Genomic DNA, 23417 nt, shown 5'->3' on the forward strand with positions numbered 1-23417 from the left:
TTCTCAAAGCTGCATGTGCACACTGCCCTGCTCTGCAGCAGGCAGTGGAAAGAGGGGAAAGGCTGTAGGCAAGGAGAAATGCAGCCTGTCTAAAACACCAACTATTTGGCATATTTGGAAAAGGATACAGAGTCTCAGCAGCACAGGATGATAATAAATTTAGATTATTCAATCTAAATTTATCACTGAGTAACAAAGAGGTGATATCCTTAATATACCGAAAGAAAAATACACTTCATATAACCCGACAGCATATGTCTTAATAGGATTTTTTAAAAACTATTTTATTTTTTTTATTTCATTTTAAAAATCTCAGCATGTTTCACTTGAAAGCCAATGTCTCTGAAAGTAAAGCACGTGTCTATGAAAGAAGTTTTCTACAGTTTGCATATCTTATCAGAATTTGAGATATATGATATAAATATCTGAACTATTATATGTCATTCCACTCTGCATTTTTCAAAATCCTGGTCAGAGAAAGAACTGGAAGCCCTATGCCCATCACAACTGTAACAACAACTCCAAAATCTTCTCTACAATTTGCTTTCAAGAATTGAAATTTCTAGGTACCAAATGTATAAATTTTTATATTAATGTCAAAAGAATTTAATCTTGAAAAGGACAATGTTTGTAACATAGAAATTCTGATTTCTGAGAATGGCACTGATTTAACATTGAATTAGTCACAACATAACTTCCAGGTATAATTTTCCTGGTTATTTAAATGGCAGTCTGCTGAACACTTAACATACATTTTAAATAAAATCAAAATACAAAATGAAATAATTATGTTATGTGTGGTCTACATTTTTTACTTTACGTCTCTTTCTTTTCATAAAATGTTGATGCAATCAAACAACACAGCTGTTCAAAACTAATGACATCTAAGGTCATGATGGATACTGAAGTTAATTCCAATCCAGTGCAATCTCTCTGTGTAAATATTTTTATTGGCATAAAATACAGGCTCTGTGTCCATTGTGGGGGAAAGCACTGCAATTGTGGGTACAGTGAAGCTACAAGAACTGTAACTCCAGAGCAGAGAAACATTATTTTATGTCGATTGTGTTATACTACAGAAGTTTGTCATTGTCAATTGAGACAATTTTTAAGTATAGAGGGGGAAAAAAGACGAAAAGAATGCAACAATTGAAAAAAATTGACCTACCTAGAGGCAGCAAGGCTAGAGAAATTTACGCCACCATTTGAAATGTATCCATGTCAGCAGTGACTGCAACCAGTGACCACATGATAAGCACCAAAAGAAAAAATGCACATCTCTGAAGACATGCAAACATGCCCTAAGCCACTGACTGTGCCCAAGCAGCAAAACCTCCTTCAGCAGACCCACCAAAGCCAAAATGGGCATGGAAAGGGAGCATTGTGACACCCTGGGTTTGTGAAGGGCAGGAAGGTGTGGCCCAACCAATCCCACCCACAAGCAGGATTTCAGCACTGCCTTGTACCTAGGACTTTGGTTTTAGCAGGTATTAAGAGACTTGTTCAACCTCCCTGCAGCAGGGAAGGGAACTGGTTCATTTCTTTAAGGAAATTTTAAACTGTGAATCCCAAGCCTGCTTCCTTCAAGGGCGGTCACACAGAGAACATCTCTCACCCCGACAAACAGCTTTGTCTGGCAACACAGGTCCCATGGGTCCATTCCCAGGAAGGGGTTGGAAAGAAAAAAACCATCACATATCAGATCTTTTAGAAAATTCCACCCTTTCCTCATGACATGTCCTTCCCTAAGTATATTGGAGATGAGCAAAGCTAGCAATCTGACCTAATTCTAAATGTTGTGAAGTTTGCCATTACAAAATTAATTCATATTTCTCCCATATGGGAAATCATGATCAAACCCCCCCTCAGTTTTGGAAAAGGTTCTCTAATAGCTAAAAGCAGATAAAAGTATTTGTTTTAAACCAAAGGCTTTCTCTGATTTTAATTTCCAATAATCTGTCTCAGTATTTCAGAGAGAGAGGAAAAAAAAGCACCAAGTTGATTTGTGGTTAGAAAAAAAACAGATTGGAATCCAAGGGAAAAAGTGAATATTTTCTCCCTAAGGAAACATTGCTATTGTGTTTGTAAGAAGATATTTTGAAAATACAGATATGAAGAAATTATTGTAATTTCAGAGGGAAGAAATTCACCACCTATCCAAAACCAAAGATGCTTTCTAAAATGCTAAAGTACAAAGAACTTTATTATTCCAATACAGATTTATACCATTTGGTCAGAATCCTGTTCACCTTTTTCTCAATTGCTTATGTACAGAGAGGTAATGTAGAAAAAGTGACAAAGCCTTCTGCAGAGTAAAGGATGTGACCGAACTGTAGCAGGGATTGAGACTGTTTCCAGAAATTCTTAATTATGTCTATAGGTGATCCTTAATGGTCAATCTTTAGTGGTTTTCTGTGCCTGGTGTTTTGGCAGACTTTTTCCAAATGTTCTGCATTGTCAGTTAGGGGCAGGCTGACCCCTAAAATAGCTGTGAGCTAAGAGAGGACAACTGCATTTGTCCAAGTTAGTACTTGCAGATGGGTATATGCAGCCTGACACGTTTTCTTTATCTATTTTAGTGACTGACAAAAATCAGGATCATATATTAGGGTATTTTTTAGACTTGAGATACTGAAAGGTCCTCATTGCATCACTAAGATATATAAAAGATATATAGGGACCCTTTCTCGGGATATCTTATATAAAGAAAGAAATCCTCAAGTCTTTCTATGAAAGATATTGAACATTTCTATGGAAGATATTAAACACTTCTTTTGATCTTAAAGTAGCTTTCTCTTGAAAAATATTAGTACTAGGAGAAACTATGTTTAAAATACTATGTAAGCATTATCTTCAGAAGATAATGGCAAATTAGATGCAGTGTTATATTTCTTTGCTTTTATTGCTTTGGCACAACTTGTCAGCTTTATTGTTGCAAAAAACACAACTTGCATACAGAGAAAGCCACTCTTTCAAGTAGCCTGGAAAAAGTCATGCTATTTATAATATGAAAATCTCAAAGGATTGATAAAGCAGTTAGCACCATCCATTCTCATTATAGTTGCTAGGTGAAAGATCCTTAGGGTTTATAAAGCTGGAAGAGGAAGAGTGATGAAAGATCAATGGGCTGTTATTCTACTTCCACACTACAGGAGAAGATGACATGCTATGAAAAAAAAAGTTACTGAAGGTAACTACGGGGATATGATGACAAATGACAGAAACCAGAAATAAATGCATCCACTTTCACCCCTTGGAAGCTACACAGATATTAAGGATGGAGATCACCCAAAAGTCACAAGCATTTTTTGTGAAAATATCAAAGGTCACATACGCGCAAATTAGATTGCAGAGAACAAATATATTAAAAGGCTGTACTTCTAAGGAAGGCTGATAGCTGCTACAGCAGCTGAGACAAAAGCCAAAGGGATACCTTCCAACACTACTGAATGTCAAGACACTTCTTTCCAAGGTGCAGGAGAGAGAATGAAGTGGTTTGAAACTGCAAATACACAAAAGGCCTCATCAAGTAAGTTTACCTGTAGTTGGCACACTTTTGCTGAAAAACTCCCATTTCTCTGAAACCACATTCTACTTGAGTCTCTTTCTGATTTGGATTAAGGACCTTCATACTGCAAGAAATTTCCTGTGGGAACCAGGCCTCTAAACAACGACGGAAACTTCCAGATGCTGTTTGGCCTGCTATAATGAAGTGTTGTAGCCATGGCTACACTCAGACCCTTCAGGGTAGGAAGCACCACACTTCTTACAAAAGGAAATGACATTTTGTAATTAGTTTATTTCCCATCTGGGAGGTTGTTCTCCATAATCTGTTTCAGATGCATGCAGACCTCAACCAGGCTTATAACAGGAACAAGGTTCATGTGGATAGTCAAATCCCTATAACCAGAAAGACAAAGACTATTTGAATCCACTGCCATGGACTGAGTCACTAAAATATGACCTAGGTCCCACAAGCATGGCTCAATAAGGACTTCTGGAAAACTCCGGCTCTTAAAAGTTGGCTTAAAGTGTAACTGAAAGCCATGAAAAATATATACAGGTTAACTTCCATTTCTGACGTGTCACTACTGAGACCTTCATATACCCAAAGGAACATCAGGGACAAGAGGTAGCTGGATACCCAGGGCCCTCTCTGGATACCTCTCTCCAGCAGCTCATCTGACTTCAGACTCCTCTCAAGGATGGAAGCCACTGCCCTAGAGAAAGTTATTTTTCAGTGCTCTTCTCTGACCAGATATAAGGCAACCTGAGTAGTAGCATACACCACTTCAGCCCTACTTGTCTGTCTTCTTGGGAGGGAGGGACAAGATGCCTGTTTAGATTGAGCACTGGGGAATTCCCCTTGTGGACATTTCCCACCCTAGATATCTGCCTTTTTCTAGCTCATTCCATAAATTATTCAGATGGGAAAAAGAGAGTCAAGAGGATCATTTCCATCTAATACTGAGTGAGACTGTGAGGAAAATTACATTAATATTTAACTGAGTTGTCAGCTTAAGAAGTGAAAAACAGTTTGACATTTATCAATCCAGTTGCATGGAAGAACAGCGGAGCAGTTGTCACTGAAGTGACAAAAAGCCAAGGAAGTAGAGTCCAGGTCTCAGCTTTGACATTTGCTCAAAGAAGTCAGTAATTTATATGGGGAAAGCCATTCACATATTAAACTGTTAAAAAAAACCTAAACCTGAAGAACAAACATCTAAATAAAGTATGAGGTGTAAATGAGAGATGAAAGGTTAAGAGTAAATGCAGCTCACCAAAAATTCATGCTGAGTAAAACCCAAGGCAAAATGTGACCTATACATCTATAAATATTACAATAAAGTTGATAAATTTTTCCCCTCTGGAAATTAAGATTTATTTTTGTGGCTTGTGGGAAGAATAGTGAAGAGAAGAGAAAAAGTTTGTTACCTTGAATGTCATCATTGAAAGTGCAATACTTGTTACGGTACTTATTCAGGAGGCGGAATGCATTGGCATTAGCAAAATCCTCAAACTGAATGAGGCAGTTCATGCCATATCTAGAAAAACAAGAAATTATGCATTATGTTAAAAAAGTTTCAAAATTATACATTAAAATGCTAGTAACATTTGTGGTCAGATTTTAAATGCAAGTATAATGTGAATCATACAACACTCAACATGTTTCTCTTGTATTTGGTATCTTTACATTCATACAGATTATTTAGAAGGCATAATAATCATACTACTAATAGTATTTACTCAGTTCTAAGTTATGAATAGAAGATCAGTGGAAAAGGCAGTCACCCTCTGCAGACATCTCAGCAGAAGTGTCCACTGAGCAATGACCTAGAGAACAAAAAAAGGTCCCTCCCAACACAAACCATGCTATAATTCTGTGGTTGTATTTTTTTTTTTTTTTAATATGGAAACTCAAGACTCCTGGCACTAGATTTGTATGTCAATACCTAACAAGTCAACAATTGGCTTGCTGTGCTAGTAAGCCTAGTCCTAAAATGAAAGTTAGTAAGAAGTTAAATTAATATTACCACTACAGATCATGGAATGGTTTGGACTGGGAGGGACCTTCACAATCATCTTGTTCCAATTCCCTGCCATGGGCAGGGACATCTTTCACTAGACCAGATTTCTCAGACCTTCATGCAACATTGCCTTGAACACTTCCAGGGACAGGGCACCCACAGCTTCTCTAGGCAACGTGTTCCAGTGCCTCACCACCCTCAGAGTAAAGAATTTCTTCCCAGTATCTAACCTAATCCTATTTTCAGCCTGAGGCTGTTCCTCCCTGTCCTGTTGTTAGCGTTCAAAAACACATAATCACGGGGGATTATATGTGGTGCTTTTTATTGAGAGCTCTGGGAATCGGGGTATATTCAACCCAAATCTGATTCTAACCATACATCTGAAATGATCATGTTTTATACTCTATCGTTACATAACTTTCATGTTAATTATTAAACTTATATTGTTCTATTGTATACATAAATTTAGCCCCTCTCTGAATTTCCAACATAGTTTCTCATTATTCTTCTTATGGTTATATAATAATTACATTTAATTACTAAACAATCATCACATCTAACAATTATATAATTTATCATACTGCTTACGCAGGTGCGGTTGATCTGGGAAAGCACAAAGCCTAACATTTTAGATTCTAGCTTTAACTTTTTCCAGGGCTCCACTATCACTGTCACTACATGTTCTTGTAAATATTGCCCAGTCCTTATATGCATGGTTAGTAGTACTGTCTCTGGATTCTTTGCATACCAGTCACATGTGGAATTTTCAATTACTTTCTTACAACAAAAGCAAAAAAAAACCCACAAAGCAATTAAAATATATCTACAAAACCTATATAAAGACTGGATTCAAGCTCACAGACATTTGCAAGAGGGCAGGATCTCTGCAGCACAGTCTCAATCCTGATTGAGCTAGAGGAGGCTTTCCTTATTTGCTAACAGCACAAATGCATGAGATAGTCAAGCTGTCAATTCATGCTTCATCCAGAAAAGCAATACATACATATAGCGAGCACTTCAGTGTAAATACATTAACTGAGTTTTTCTCCAAACCATACATGTGTTTGGCAACCACATTAATCAAAGCTATCAGTACTTTAAAAGAACCCAAAAATTCCAGTGACTAAACTCATTTCCATGGAAAACACATATTTACAGCCATATTACAATTAGCCAAATCTATGGGGATTCCACTGGCAGGAATAGTAATCCTTACTAAAATAAATACATCTTCAGGTTTGATGGAAAAACCTGGACTTCTTCAGCAGCATAATGACAGGTCACTGTTTAAAATAAAATTTGGCAAGTCCAGTACTGTAAATCACAACTGAGTTCAAATAAAAAAACTAGAGCTAATTTCTAATTAATTTAAATTTCTAACCTGCTTCAGTTTCTGCCATAAATTTCTGTGACTCCATAAAGGTCCAGTAGTTGCATAATAATATGAAACTAATGAGATTATCACTCTGGAATCTTGGAGCTTGGTAATATGTGTTTCTTGGATGTCATTAGGCTAGTCTGTTTCTTTATTTTACCATATATAACATTCCATTTCTCACCTGCATTTTATTTTACTCTGTTTTCTTATCCATTACCCTTGTAGACAAAGACCAAAACTCCCTGTGAGTTATATTAAAAGAGCATCCCTGTAGAAAATAATCATCCTATACTAGACACAGTATCCATATGAATTCTCTGAGCCAGATATTGTGGCTGTTCAATTAAAATGGAAAAAATGCAGGCAGTCTAACTCTGGGCCTCTGAGATTATGGCATCATAGCAGAAAAATTTCTAAGCAGCATTCTTCTGCACTGCATGTGTAACACCTGGCATCCAGGTAAAAACCTGAAACTTCAGTGCTGCACACAACCAGCAGTACCTCATAAGACTTGTGAATTTTGAGGTCTATATTCTCAAAAAAGAGACAAGAAAATTATCCACTATTTCTCTGCTTGGAGTATTCTTGTCCTCGAAAGCACTAATAGATGAGGCATACAGATGAGGTAATACAAAATAGTTAATATCAGGCATTCCAGAAAATCCCTTAGCAATAATGAATTGGCTACAAAGGTGCCTCACAGTTCTGGAGGCCAAAAGAGTCATCAATTCCTCTAGGACCTCCACATCTTCCTATCACAATCATTTAAAGCAGAAAGCTGAGCCAAAACCTAACCCAATATTTTCCCTCCTGTATCGCTCTGCAATAACCTTCCACCCTTCTCACACTCTGATGAACAGTTTTAGTTTCAGTGGCTTGTGCACTATAAAGAGTAACTGCTTGAATCAACCCTCGTTGAAGCAGAACAAGTCCTCTCTGTTTGCACCTCATACCCTGCTGTCATTGCACATTTTGGCCTTGGGTCTGCACCTCTTTACAGGTGGGTAGGGAACACAAATGACTGCGAGAAGAGAAGGGAACCAAGCACTTTGGTGCTTGTCCAAGGGCAGCCATCAAACCCTGCTGTGCCTTTCAAACCACACAAATTCCAGAAACTGTGGGCTGCTACAGTTCTGTCAGTCATACAATCTTTCAAACATTACGAAAAGAGGAAAAAAAAGACTGCAGCTATCCTAAAATTTGACCATCTCAACATCTTCCATCAATACTAGATATAGCAGAGACTGACTTCACTGCTCACTGAGCTTACTCTGATGATACAGAGTGCCTGATCAGGCAGGTCAAGACACCAGTAATAGATGTGCTACAAACAAAAGCATCACATTTAAAACCACCATTCAGTGACTGTGGTTGACTACTAAAAGAGAGCATGTTAAAAGACAGCAACTTCAGGCACGTCAAGAAGATTAGGAGACGAAATTAGAAGAAATTATCATGACAGAAAACTCTCTAAGAGGTAACTTTTATTTCAAAAATAGTGAACTACCTATTTAATATGATAGTGTGAAAGAATAGAGTGTACTGCTTACTTAAGTAGCTAAACTTCATAATCATACACCTTACAACAACAATTTTATCTTCCTCTTTGAAATCTGAAGGTATTCAGATCTCCAACATAAAGAAAAAACATTTTATTTTGAATATGTCACCAGCAGCAGAGTTCCTGAAGCAAGCAGACATTTCACTCTGTTACAAGGCTGCACAAATGGGGGTGGGAGTGTTGATCTACAGAAAGGCTCTGCAGAGGGATATGGATAGGCTGGATGTACAAGCCAGCACAGCAGTATGAGGTTCAACAAGACCAAGTGCCACATCCTACACTTGAATCTCAACAGGGCAACAGGCTGGGGGGAAAGCAGCTGGAAATCTGCTTAGCAGAAAAAAACATGGCGATGCTGGTTGACAGTGACCAAACATGAGCCAGCACGTGCTCAGGTGGCCAGGAAGGCTGATGACATTCCGGCCTGTATAAGCAATATTGTGGCCAGCAGGACCAGGGCAGTGACTGTTTCCCTGTGCTTGGCACTGGTGGGGTTGCACCTCTGGTGCTGCGTCCAGTTCTGAGCCCCTCAAGTCAGGAAGGCATTGAGGTGCTGGAGCAAGTCCAGAGAACGGCAATGAAATTGGTGAAGAGACTGGAACACAACTCTTGTGAAGAGCAATTGAGGGAGCTGGGATTCTTTAGCCTGGAAAAAGGAGAGTTATGGGTGACCTTATAACTCTCTACAACTAGCCACAAGAAAGTTGTAGCCAGGCCGGGGTCAGCCTCTTCTCCCAGGCAAACAACAACAAGATAAGAGGACAAACTCAAGCTGCTCCATGTGAGGTTTAGGTTGGACATTAGGAAGATTTCTTCACAGATAGGGTGATTAGACATTGGAACTGGCTGCCCAGGGAGGTGGTGGAATCACCATCCCTGGAGATGTTTAGGAAGAGACTGGATGTGGCACTCAGTGCTATGATCTGGCTGACGTGGTGGTGTTTGGTCATAGGTTGGACTTGATCTCAGAGGTCTTTTCCAACTTAACTGACTCTGATATGAGTCACATAAAATATATCACACCTAATGGCTTGCTCAAACCAGAGTCATCAGTTCTCCTGCTACCACCGCTTTTGACCCAGGGCTTCACAGGGGATAACTGGGGATAGAGAGGAACATGTAACCAACATGAATATTCATACTGAAAAGTGGTACCAAAAAATGGAAGAAACAACCTATCCAGTGGGCAACAACTGTCTTAACCAGAAGAACTTATGAGATCTAGTTCTACACTGTCAAAACTAAAAAAAAACCAGCTTGTAGACATTCCTCCTCAGTGTGCAACTGTAACAAATGCACTAATGAATTCCTTAATATTTTTGTGCTCTGGAAAACACTTCTCTGATAGCAATAGCTTGGCTTGAGTCCCACCCAGGGACCAATGGACTTTTGCAACCAAGTGTTTTGTAGCTGTGAATTCTTCTCTTTGGGCTGTTAAGGATGTGTCACTGCAGTAGCTGATTAAACAAATGTAAATTGTCTCTAGAAAGTGATAATCCAGACCACTGTTTCCCCTTGTAAATCCTGATTTGTCACCCACGCCTTTCTGTGTACTTGGATTTTAGATTCCTGCTCCAAGTCACACAGGCAGTCTGAATCAGGATCCAACTGGATAGAAGTTCAAAGCCATATTTCCTTTGTTTTGTTATGAAGAGAAAATGCAGACGAGAGGTGGCAAGCATGCAACATCATATTTGTCATCAAGTATGGGAGGCAAATGCTGGACAATGGATTAAAATGAACCATCCCACTGAATAGCATGTGGTTGCCAAAAAGCGTCTCCAATTCTTTTCCCAATTTACAACATATTTTTTGTGACAGTCTTAGCTAAGTTTCCCCCATTTGTAAGTAAATTTATATTCAGTTGTCTATGACAACAATGTTAATGTTCCAAATAATTCTACGGAGTATGTCTTTATATAACAACCTGGAGAAAAATGTCCACAGCTCTATAACCATCCCAAATATACAGTACAAGTATTTTGGCAACTCAACGCTCTTAAGACCTCAACAGGGAAAACCCTCAAGAATCTGGCTTTTGGTGACAGTGGGAGCTATAAAAGTTTGGGCATAATTTTGAATTCAAACCATATGATCAGTACAATCCATGCTTACTTCTACAGCTAAGAAGATTTTCTGGATGTATATTTGGAGCATTTGTTCTTACTGCCAGCCATTGTTTTGGAAACCTTCCTAAAGGAACAAGTGGTTGCTTTTTAGGTTTTTAGAGCTTCCAAACTCCTATTTGTCTACTATTTTTTTTTTTTTTGTTCATACATGCCTGGAACTGAAAAAGCCTTAGAAACCATCAGAATTGGTTGCTGGCCCCCATTCCTAAGAAGGAGCAAACCAAAATGATAGCAACGTTGGCGCTGCATTCCTTGCCTTGTGCGTCATGCAGCTGCCCTGCCAGCAAGAACCATTTATAGTCCACCAGGACAATGTGGAAATTATCTCCTTCCTCCCTGCTCCAAATGCTGTAAGCTTGCTCATTACCATATATCCCACTGCTCAAAACAGATTTGAAGGATAAAGAACACTGCTACAAACTCCTCTTTGTGCCAGGGTTTGCCTGGATGCCTCCCTCCAAACAACTCTTTGGACCAGGGTGCCTTCTCCTCCTCCTCTCCTCCCAGCTATCTTTAATTCATTTCACAAGGCAATGAAGCTGCTGCAGTGAGGTCATACATCCATCCCAGCTCCTCTTCCGCTACAGCTGCAGCCCGCTGCTTAAATTCAATGCAACTGAACGAGGGGTTAGAGTTTTGCACAATAATGCTACATGTATATTCTGTGGAAAAGGTGGCCCAGATGAGATACCCTCCAGCAAACACCCAGACCCCTCTGCAGCAGATGGTACTACTCATGCTGCCTCTCCAACAACCTGATGTGCTACAGCTGCACAGGACAAAAATCTGTCCAAGGTGCACTGAGCTCCAGCCAGTTCTACAATGCAAATACCTTCTCAGAAGAGATATCATTAAATTACAAATAACTTTCTCTGTCCTGAATTGGACCAGCAAGTCAGACAGGACATTCTTCACAGGAAGAGATTTTCTAAAGAACTTAATAGAAACTGTCAGCATCTCCGCTTTCCACATGAAGGACTCTGCTTAAAATTCCTTTTTTATTCCCCTGTAGGCAACCACTGGTTTTATTTTAGCTACAGAAAGCACGTACTTTTCATAGGACTGAAAATAGCCATTTTCCATTTCCAAACCAGTCCTTTCCTGAATGAGCTCAGTCCATATCCAAAGTAGGCATGGAGATGTGGGAGATGGCAGCATTTAGCACCCACCCTAGTACCAGCAGCAGACCCTTTCTTCAGTCACATTTCCTTAAGGAAATAAAATTCTACTAAAGGTTTCCGTATTAGTGTTCCCTGGCACAACCACAGTGCTCTGGCACTGTACCAGTGCTTCTAACACTCCTCTGCTTGCTCCTTCCCTGTCCTGAACATATGTGGTACTCATTTCCATGGCCTTTCAATCCCAGAGTACTGAGGAGAATGGGTTGGAGATGACTCATAATTTTCTCCTTTTTTTCCCCCCAGCCAACAGCATCCAGGTGTGGACTTCACAGCCCTAGGAATAGAGAGGCTTAGGAACAGAGCAGTGCTCATTTAGGAAGGTCCTGAGGGTGGTGGTCCTAGACATTGTTGTTCATAAGCAGAGGAGCAAAACCAGATTCTCTGCCCACAGTCATGCTCTGTGCACATAAAGGGCTTCTCTTAAGACAAAAGGTAATTAAATCATAAGCTAACAGAAACACTTGCTACAAGAAAAGGACAGTTGCTATTTTTAATCTGTCATGAGCCATTGGTGTGGTTGCATCACACTGTAGCAGGGACTGCTTGCTCTTTAAATGGAAGCCTTTCAAAGTCCATTCTACAGAGACAGGAAGTTGACAACAGTTCTAAACACACCCATTCTAAGTTTTTATGCATTTTCAAATTGCTGTTGAAGGATTAATATGGGTGCTCACCAGTGAACCGGAACTAGATTTCTTCTAGTTCAATACCTGATGGAATTAACTCCCAAATATCTGAGGACTGTAATATATTAAGGCTACAAAAGAAGTAAGTTATCACATTGTAAATTTTTTTTCCTGTTGCAAAACTATTTGGTTTTATTTTTTTTATATTTTTTCTAAAGTTTACCACACAACAATGTTGTCAGGAACTGGGCTTGATCATAACTTAGACATTTCCAGTTCACATGTAGAGACTTTTAAACAGAATTAGGGAGGATGATGTGAATGAAGTATGAATGGAAATATGTGCACTACTGGAAGCAGCAGCAAAACAGAGCTGACAACAGCAACACACAAAGATAACAAAGAACAAAGCCAACTGAAGGAAAACTTAAAATGTTTCATTTACATCAAGATGAGCAGGCCTGAGCTCTGGTAAGGCCAGAGCAAAGACACCTCTGGGACCAGGACCCTGCACCTTGAAAACAGCAACAATCCCTACCACAGCACATCACCTGTGGCACTCTTTATCCTACAGGCACAGCAGGAAGTCATTGCAATCTGAAGAAATTGAACACGAGGACATACAGACACAAAAAATTTATGGAAGCTGAAGTAAGAAATACCCTGAGGCAAAATAAGCATGCCAGCACAGCTGCTGGATTTTAAAGGCATAGAAGACCTGTATAAAATCGAATCTATCACCACTTATCACCAGAAGCCCAGAGAAAGCATTGAGGACATGATAACGAGGGTGCTTTTGCCTTCAATGTCACACATGAGCACGCCTGGTCAGACTTTATAAACACAAACATGCGGATGTTTTGAATATGTAGGTATGAGACTGATTAATAAAAATCAACTTTTTTGACCACTCCTAACATAAATCCACCATTCTCTCTTCCATAAGAACTTTCACAGAGCACTGTCAAATCAATTTCCTATGGAGGATTGTGCCAGGTTGCCTCCTCTCTGCTGTGAAACAGCCCTCTCAGCAGGAAGGTGGATGGATGACACAGTACTGAGATACAGCATAATGCACATTATACAAATAAATTATACTTTTGAAAGGTCACAAAGTCAGACATCAGCCAAACTCTTAGACTCAGTTCTTGACATGCCCAAACATCAGCCCCAGAAGACCCGATCACTTCCATGAAAAAATACACCACACAAACTTCCACCAATGCAGAGGTATGAGGCCTTGCCTAGCACTCAGGTTAAATTGTAAGAGGCAGAAAACTATATTGTAAATTTTGGTAGTTTTCCTCCTTAGGGGAAAAAATGGTTCCATGTGAATTTGAAGTAAACAGCAAATTGAATTACTGTGATAGTTTCTCATGAATTTGTTCTGGTCCACTTTTTACCTGATCCTGACCCCACCTAAGTCAAAAGTAAAACTCCAGGAGCCTGAAAATGTAATTCCACTTGTCTCCTTCTACTGCTTTTTCCAGTGTTACCACTTAGCTGATTTAACTGTGACTTAGACCAAAGAACAATCTCAAATTACCTTCAGTTTTACATTCACTTAAAAGAGATGAGTGCAGATTTGAAACAGATGACCTGAGATTGTTTTTTTCTTTTCAACCTCTTCAATTCTTCTTTAGAGACTTGGCAGTGTTACATTTTGGCTGAGGGAAGGAATGGTACTGAACAGATGGATTGGTCAAGTGTCTGAGCAGACTAAATCAGAAAAACAGAGAATCAAGAAAGAAATCCATCTCAGCTGGAAACAGTAAGCAGTTTTATTCCTCATGAATCTTTAGCTATAGCTAAAGGTGTGCATCACTTCTTGCCCTCCAAAAGACAGAGTGGTTTATGTTAAACCCTTCAAGCTTACTTTTGAAATTTTAATTAAATGGCTTTATGCTAAACCAAAACAGAACTGTTGCTATCAAAAAAGAGCATGTAAAATGCATTACACTGTTTGATAAGTCATCCTACACAACTTAAAATAATTTGAACCTAGTTTCAAATTGGTGTTTCCTGGTTACTTCATGACTGCAATCTTTAAAGTTACTGATTGTCCGGTTTATCTCGGCTGTTTGAGGGGCCTGGGAGGCCCGGAGGTGGCCTGCGTGTTCAAGGACGAGAAGAGGCTTCAGTTCTCCTTTCTGGTTTTATGTTTATTAATTGTTTATCTAAAAGATGTTCTTTCAGCCGGCAGAGATCTGCACAGCAGTCAGCCATGGGCACACTCTCCCTCCGGGGCAGGCACCTATCTTTATACCCTTTGCTACGTATACAATATTTATCATTTTTCCCCAATACCATCTATTGTTATAACTCGGTGTACTCTTAGTAATAACCAATCCAAAGGTGCCACCGTGGCCAAAGAAGATGGAGGAGAAGAGGAAGAAGAAGAAGGACAGGACACACCCCAATTCCTCCATCTTACTCCTCTAAACCCCCCTGTACATAAATCCTAAACCTTGTGTCTCACCCTCTAATTAACTAATCCCTTCACCATTCACCCGGTGAAGCCCTCATCCTTGTCGTCTCCTGTGCAGGGTTAAAGTCCAGCTACCAGACACTTCTGGCAACATTCCAGGACTCCCGAGACCCCTAAGCTGGTCTCAGAGGCTCAGCATCTCAGGACTGAGATCTTGAGATCCGACAACTGATTATTACTGTCTGATTAAGATTGTCAGCAACTTTACATTGCCAACAGAAATATCCTAAATTCTGAGGTTTGCCCTGGTGTTGGTATGCATCTGCACACCCTACAAATTAGATTTTTAATGTTCTTAATTTTGCAAAAGTCATCAAAAAGAGGTAAGTATAGCAGCACTTGAATGGTGGTCAACAATTGCACAGAGCTGTCTCAGGGAATTCTTCTACACATCTTTCAGTATGAAAGATATTGTGTTACTATTACTATTCATAATTACTGTGATTAGTGGAATCATCTATTCCAAGAAGCCTGGATTCCTAAATCCAGGCAAGAGATGCTTCTCTGGACACATTCTCAAATTTCTGTATGAAAAGGAGAGCTGCTCTTGGAAAATGTAAAGGTTTCAGTTTGGCTGGACAAATGAGATTTGCATTGATTGTGTGTGGCATTTTGCTTATATGAGATGAATTCTCTTGAGAATGAACCTTCATATATTCACTGCCCAGACAGCAACTTTTCCCACTTTCCAAAGTGAGAAGGGTCTTGGATTATAGAAAAAAAAATAAAAGAGATCTTTGGCTGATAATCTTCCACCAGAAAGTTTCCTAATAATTTTTGATTGAATTTATTTAACTGAATCTAATAGTATCAAAAGACACTACTTTAACAAAGCTTAATTTATTAAGGTATTCACTTAAACATATGAGAATTCCAGCTTAGGTCAAGAGGACTACACCTTTGCTTTAACTTAAGTGCCTGTTTTGATGCCTCAGTGAATCAGGCCTGAGTGATTTATGGCAAAAGCAATGCCATTTTGGAAAAGGTATCGTATCTTTTGCCAGAATCTAAAGATTGCTAAGTAGTCTTAGGAGGTTGAACCAAGATGACTGCACTTCCTTACATATCTGATTATATTTGTATGAGATTATAGGTATTTTTCCCAAAATAAAAGAGGCAGCTGGATAGCCAAATTAGTAGAAAGCCTGGGGCAGCACATCTGCTCTTCTCCTGTGCTACTTAAGGCATAATGAACAGATGGAAATCTCAATTCCATCACTGACAGCCTTCATCTTGACTGTTAAAAGGCAAACAAGTAATGAGCTTTCAGAAATGTCAAAAGGAGGTTGTATTCAACAGGAATACTTAAAGCATTTCTGATAGATGAAATACACTCCAAATATTTGTACTGTTCGATCATTTATGAAACACACCTCTTCCTTTCCAAGTTCTTGATGGTGCTTTTAAGGCATTAAAATATCTTATGTACCTGCAACACAAATTGCACTTGAGAGAAAAGAAGCATATTTGAGGCTAGACTGAAGAAATGGAGAATGTAGAACTTTAAGAAAAAGGGAGCTTACTATTTTCAAAGCATTATTTAGACAGCATATTGTTTGCTTTGAGGAACCGTGACTGTTACAGTGGAATATTACAGAATCACAGAATGGCTGAGGCTGGCAGGCACCTCTGGAGATCATCTCACCACCCACCCACTCAAGCAGGGTCAGCGAAAGCAGGCTGGGCAGACCACACCCAGACAGCTTTTGGACTCTCTGCAGGGACAAACAAAGTTTGAGAAACCTTTTCTCAGGTTTCCCAAAGAAGTTTCAACTTCTTTGGGAAACCTGCACCAAGGCTCAGTCACCCTGACAGTAAAATGATTTTTTCAATGCTGAAATTTCTCTTACATTTGTGTCTTATTTTCTCCTGTCCTGTCATTAGGCACCACTTATAAACAGCTTAGCTCAGTCTACTTTAAACCCTGCCTTCCAATATTTGTACACACTTATGAGCTGCTGCTTCACTGGAATAGACAGCCCCAGCTCCCAATCTCTCGTCACAAATGTAAATTCAAAAGTGAAGAATGCTACTCTGGATTAAAAAAAATAAATTAAAAAGCTATAGCTAATGGACATATGCTACTGCTGAGCAACTATCTTAGCCAAAAAAGGTTAACATAAATAAAGTCTGAACAGATAAGGGATTATCAAGTATGGACAGAGCAATCACGCCATTATATTTTTTTACAGTATAAATAGCACTGTAATGACCATTTCTGATGTCTGTAGTTAAATATTTAAATATCAAACCAAACTGATTCTAACCAAATGCCTCATTTTATGCAGAAGGCCAAACTCGTTCACAAAAATGTTTTCTGTCTTTATAAACTTGCAATACGCTGACCATGACTAAAAAAATGCTTAAACAACATGGAACTCCAAACATTTAACTGATATGCTCAGCACTCTGCGGGAAGACTGAAAGGGCTTACAAAAGGTAGGTGTTAAATGGCTATCTGAAAGAAATAAAGAAAAGTTGCATTGCAGATGTAGCAGGGGAAGGTATCCCACATTAATGGAGAAAAAACCCCAAATCCTCCTAAGCAAAACATGAAAAAAGAAAAGGTAGCAGAGCTGCATAACTAAAGCAGAGATGAAGTAGAGGCAGCAATAAAGCTGTGTAGAACCACGAAAGAACAAAAACTATTTTTGGTATAGGAAAGCCAATAAAGATATTTTCTCCAGAGGAAGTGTGAACACAGCGCATCAGAGGAAGGAGAGTTTGGCAGCAACATTTGGACCACCTGGAAGGAAACCCAGCTTGTATCACAAAGGCCAGAAAGTACTGTAATCCACAAGGGAGAGTATCCAAGACTATAAATGTTTTTGAATCTATTCAAATAAAACATAAACACAGAGAAGAACTATGCCCAGGGTCCTAGCGAGATGGAGAGCACTGTTACTTCCTTGGAGCAGATGGGTGGGTTCTGTTTGAGTAGCATTTCTGGTGCCATTGAATTTTCCACCTCAGTACTACTCAGCAGAAATTAAACATCAATAAAAATAGGCATCATTTCCAGCATTCTTCCTCCTTTTTGCCCTTCCCTAAGCAGATTTGATACAAAATAGTGAAAACAAGGTAAGGATTGTAGCTTCCACACCTTGCATGATTGTAGGAGTATCAGATACTCTCTAAAGATAAAAGCACCAGGCACTTTTGGGCCATAAGTTTACTATCCTGTATTAAAAAGCTTTTCCAATCAGCTCTGCAAGTGAAACTGCAACCCAAATTAATAAACACACATTTAATCTGCAGCAGTTGGCATCAGCAAACTACAGGAAATCATTTTCTTTCAGAAGAAAACAGAATTTAATAGTAGTTCAGAAGGGCTTCACAGGCTTTACACAGTTGCCTTTAAGCACACTTCTCCTAGACTCATGATGGTTGGCCTAAAACTGGAGCTCCTCCCACTCAGTTATAGCACATTTTGCATCTCCCTTAGCACACATGGTTTTCTGACCAGTCACATCAGTATTACAAAAGCAAGTTGTGACTGCTTGGTTGTTCTCTGATTTCACACGTGGTGATTGATTTAAGCTATTCTGGACCAGGAAAGGAGTGGTTCACACAGTTTTTTAGATCAATGACCACACAAAATCAGTTCAGAACTAATCAGAAAATTTTAAACATAAATTTGTCCTTAAGAAATTTGGTATTATGTAAACAAAACTGAGAGAATACTTTTCTTAAGTATTCAAGTAATTACTGTTTTGAAAATATTAACCAGAATTTAAGGGAAAATCACATTTTATTACTACAACCTAAACACATTTTTCCAGCTTACTGATTATGGTTTACTTAAGTCACAGTGTTCAAAGGTCCACACAAAGAGTAAAGCTTCAAAGATGAACCAAAACTCCTATAATGGCTCCTCAACACTCCAAAAGTTACCAGCACTATTAATATTTAAATGAAGTCAAGACTTCATGTATTAACTTCAAAATCACTCCTAATTAGATTTTTACTGGGGAAAAATTGGAAGAATGTTTATGAACTTTGCCACAGAACTGGAATACTCAAGCCCAATAAAATGGTATATTTATAAGGGTAATGTTTTTTCCAGAAGTCATCATCAAGAAGTAAGAGCCACTCTTGCTTTCACAGCAGAAAAACAGAAGCGTTCTGGAATCCCGAGAGAAAGGGAAAGAATGAACATTGTATTTTATACTGAAAAACTGGCAACACTTCCACCTCACCTACACTGGACATATTATTACTGCCTGTGCTAGAGGCTACAGTTACTCTTTATCATTGTGAAATTAGATTTCTTAAAAACTGCCTTTGAAGTAAGTTCAAACTTTTCAGTCCAAACTATCTCACCGGTAAATTTATATTCAAATATTTATTAAAAATGACTGGAAAAAAAGTTTAATTGGAGACTAAATTAAGGTCCCAGAAGTGTTCTAACTCTCTTTTAACAATTTAAGCAGGTGGTTAGAAGTTCTAAATGGCTCCTCCTCATCATCTCTTCAAATATTCGAGATCCTGGGGATTATAGCAGTGATCTCAAAAAAACACTGTATAAAATTATAGCTCTTATAATCAGGGACTACATATGAAAAGGAAGTGGCTGCATGCTCCTCAGAACTGTTTATAATCCTCTGCTAAGCCAAATACTACCTATCCTTTTCACACTATTATTTACACTTTCCCCAGGGAACATCAGATGGTCTCCCTATGACTGTCACAGAGTGAAGGAAGAAATTCATGTTTAAGATATTATTTTGCACTATAGGGGCAGCACACTGAGATGCACTTTTTCTCTGATTTTATTTCAGGATATTTAGAATATAGCACTACATCTAAAGCAGAGTCCTTGGATAAGGCTGTGGCAGATTGACTTTTCAGAATATATGTGCATTTCAAATTACCTGGCTGAGATACCACTTACAGTGGACTGCAAAAGTATGATGTATTAAATAGTTCAAAAGAATATTTTTTGTGGTTCTTCTAAATTCTGTTACTAAACGTAGTATTTGCTTTTTGTATATAACTCACTTATACCTTCGATTTTTCAACATTAATTCAACAAAAAATCTTTGCATATATTTGAGTGGGCTTGTTCAACTGCTTTTTTGGAGATGAACTGTTGGAATTCTTATTGGACTCAAGCACCATTGAATATACGCTGAAACGAGACCCAGGTCACACCTTTTTAAAAGGATTGGAGGGAAGGGAAGTTTTATACTCATTCCAGATTCTCTTTTTGGTGTTTGACACAAAAACTTTCTGTTAATTGTAATTACTGGTAAATTCTATTACTTCTATGATCCAAAGTCATTAACACATATATGTATTCCAATAACTTCAGAGAATTGATAGGTATGTTCAAGTTATCTTGAAAAATATATCAAAAATACCCAAAATATATATCTTGGTTACTTCAGTAAGTCCTGGCTCATGATGTATTGATGAAAGATCCATCTACCTTTTAAGATTATTTAATATTCCTTTTTATTAGCCAATAATCTGACTTTCAGTCTTTATTGTCCAGTGAATATTGAAACATTCACATCCATAGTTAGAATTATTTGGTTTACCTGAATACTCACTATTTGAGCGTATTATATGGACAATAGTGTAGCACCTACTGAGAGGAGTTTAAGAGTGCCAGTTAATGCAACTTTACTGTTTTCTGGGGCTACTTACTCACAAAACTACAGAGTTGGGTTCTCCAGCTTCCTAAGACTACCCTGCATCCTAAAAACCCAGAACCATAAATCACAGAAGAAATAAAAGACCTTTGCTTGCAGAGATGAATCATCCTGTCCCTTAATGCCAGGCAGAAACTTAACTTCTGAGTAAGGAAAGGGTATTTAATAGGTTTTGCAAAAAAAATATGTGCATGTGAGAAAAAAAGGGCAAAGTATCCTACTCCTGCAAAATGCCTATGCAATGAAGTGCATAACAAAGAAAATCAGGTTTTTTTTTTCTTTCCGTAAAGTTTTTTTGAGAACAAACAAGATCAGCTTGAGCTTCCTTAGCATGGCAATTATTATTATGCTCATATCATAAAGCAGAGCTTTTCATTTGTCTGTGTACTTCCTATGACTGTGACTTTTCTGAAAGAGGCCTGATAATGTATTTATAGTAATAGATTACATAGTCTAAATAGTGTAAAAGGTTAATTATGCTTATTCTATGTTAATAATATTACCTGTTTCTTTCAACCACCTCTCTGAAAGCTATTTTCTCTGTCACCTAATACACATGACATTTTTAAAGGCTAAGTTCAGGTGATGCCGAGCACAGAACACCCACAAAAGCCCTGTGTGACCCAACACACTCAAAATAGTTATTTTTTTCAGAAATGTGGGGAGGAAGCAGAAGGAAGGTATTACAATAATTTTTCTTCTATTCATTCCAGCATCTATTTGCATGATTAATCCTCTGGGAAGAAATGCTTGCATGGGGAGAAGTTATAAGAAGAAATATGAGTTAATAGATTGAATGATGCTTCCAAGTTGTATAGTATCAGTCAATATCTAAATGTGCATGTTCACAATCACTGTGGCATCTGAGGTGGCTCCAAAAATCCATCCTTCACTTGTTAGTTGTAATTCAGTGGATGTATACAATCCATAACATACTGAATATAATCAGAATTATGCTGTCAAATGATGTTCCTCTAATGTAAACTGTAATGTACTATCAAAGAATCTCATGTGGGTCCCCTTAATGAAAAGGTTCTTGCTGACAATTTTTCTTGTTACTCAAGATAGCTTAGAGTATGGCATCTATTTCCCCTTGGTCCTTAGTCTCCAAATTCCACCTCTGTGAGACAAAGACAGACTTAGATCTTTGGTCTGAATAATATTTTTATTTGCTGGTAGGCTTTAGGAGCTAAAAATATAAATAAGGTCAGAATGATTATATCATAAGATTTGGTCATACTGGCAGGATCATCTGTATATTAAAATTAAAAAAAAAAAAAAGAAAGTAAATAGCAAATGTCTCTACTCACTGCCAATAGACAAAAAACAAAACTGTTTCCTAACCCTGTCTCATATTGAATCATGTGCTCAAGCAATGCAAAAGGTAATGAAAAAAACATTGCTTCCACTTCAAGAAGCTATGGAAGACAGGCTGACAAAAAAGTAAGAGTGGCACAAAGAAGAATAGGTGCTACACTTTAAAAGTGCTTATTTACTTAATTATACATTCCACTGCAACATTCCATTTAATAGATTAAAAGGATAAGCTACTATAGTAGCAAACACCAAGAAATATCTGAATATTAATCTATCCTACAATTATCTTATATTTTCAAAATTAATTTTTGTGAGTTGTAATAAGCAGCAAAAATTAAAATGTATGTTATTTATATTAGTGAAAGTGATGAATTGTAAAATGTATTTTTCACAAGCTTTAGGAGAGCTGCTGCCTGACCCAAATTACTTAATGAAAGGACGACCAACTGATCATGGAAAGTGCTGTCAGTAGGGTATTGCACCACTACTGAACATTCTCCTTCAGGGTTCTGGAAGAAACTCCTCCAGGATTCAGAAAAATATTTTCTTACACAGAAAGCCAGCCAATTTCTTTTTGTTTTCATTTATCTCAGGGCTCTGACAGGCAGCGATAAACTAAATTCAGCCAAGAATTAGGATCAGATGGTGAACTGAGATTAGTTCTGCAAACTTCTCTCAATCTGACAAACATAGCAGAAAAAGGTCTCTCCTCATTCTACATCTCTCCCCTATATGATTTAGGAAGCTAGATCATCTGGACCAAGACATTAGCTACTGTAGTCAGGGATACTTTTCTGTTGTTGTTGAATTTATTCAGTTTCTCATTCAAATGCTCACAGGACATTGACACGGATGGATTCTTGGTCAGGAAACACATGTCCATTTCACTGCTTCCCTCCCCCACTTCCCTTAAAAAAGCCAGGAAAGATGTACAATAACTGTAGCTGTCTGCAAAGTCTTGTCCCTAGAGATGGGCATAATGAGCTCTTGGAAATGTTTAAAGTCTACTAAATAAGAAAAGCATCTAGCAATGATCTGGTAAAACAGTTTTGAAGCCATAAGAATCCACTCAATATCTCCAGCACTATTATTTTTAACTAAGAAACCAGGACTACAGCCAATTTTATACTTCTGGAATTATTATTGGTTTAGAAATTTATATATATTTACACACATATGCATCTTTTAAAATGTCTACATTTCCTGGCATTCCATGTAGACAACTAGGGCTTTAAATCTTCACAAAATTCAGCTAAATAATCAAGTCCCCACCCATCTCTAAGTATTTGAAGCATAGCTGTGTCCAAAATGCTTTCAGTTATTTTCTTTGCCATTAAATAAGAAAAAAAGGCACATTAAGATTTTGCAGATTCGTAAATATTATAAAATTTCTGGGATAATGACTTGGAGCAGTTATAAAAGACTGTCTCTAGGGATTCCTTCATGAACCTCCTGGTTGGAGGCATGGATAGTGCTGTGAAAATATTTAAAACATTTAAATATAGTGAAGGAAACTCAGCTTATGCAGTCTGAGTTGTTCCACAATGGCTAT

The 23417-nt window shown here is 38.2% G+C and overlaps 1 protein-coding gene across 1 annotated transcript in view; it reads right to left on the minus strand.

The window, feature by feature from the left end:
* ME1 (malic enzyme 1) overlaps positions 1-23417 on the minus strand; it is a 154875-nt gene that overhangs the window by 31448 nt on the left and 100010 nt on the right. The window contains exon 7 of the mRNA XM_064707454.1: positions 4936-5045. Coding sequence (XP_064563524.1) covers positions 4936-5045 — 110 coding nt within the window. The remainder of the gene's footprint in view (positions 1-4935; positions 5046-23417) is intronic.

The sequence above is a fragment of the Zonotrichia leucophrys genome, chromosome 3 (assembly GCF_028769735.1).
Source record: "Zonotrichia leucophrys gambelii isolate GWCS_2022_RI chromosome 3, RI_Zleu_2.0, whole genome shotgun sequence".
NCBI lineage: Eukaryota > Metazoa > Chordata > Aves > Passeriformes > Passerellidae > Zonotrichia > Zonotrichia leucophrys.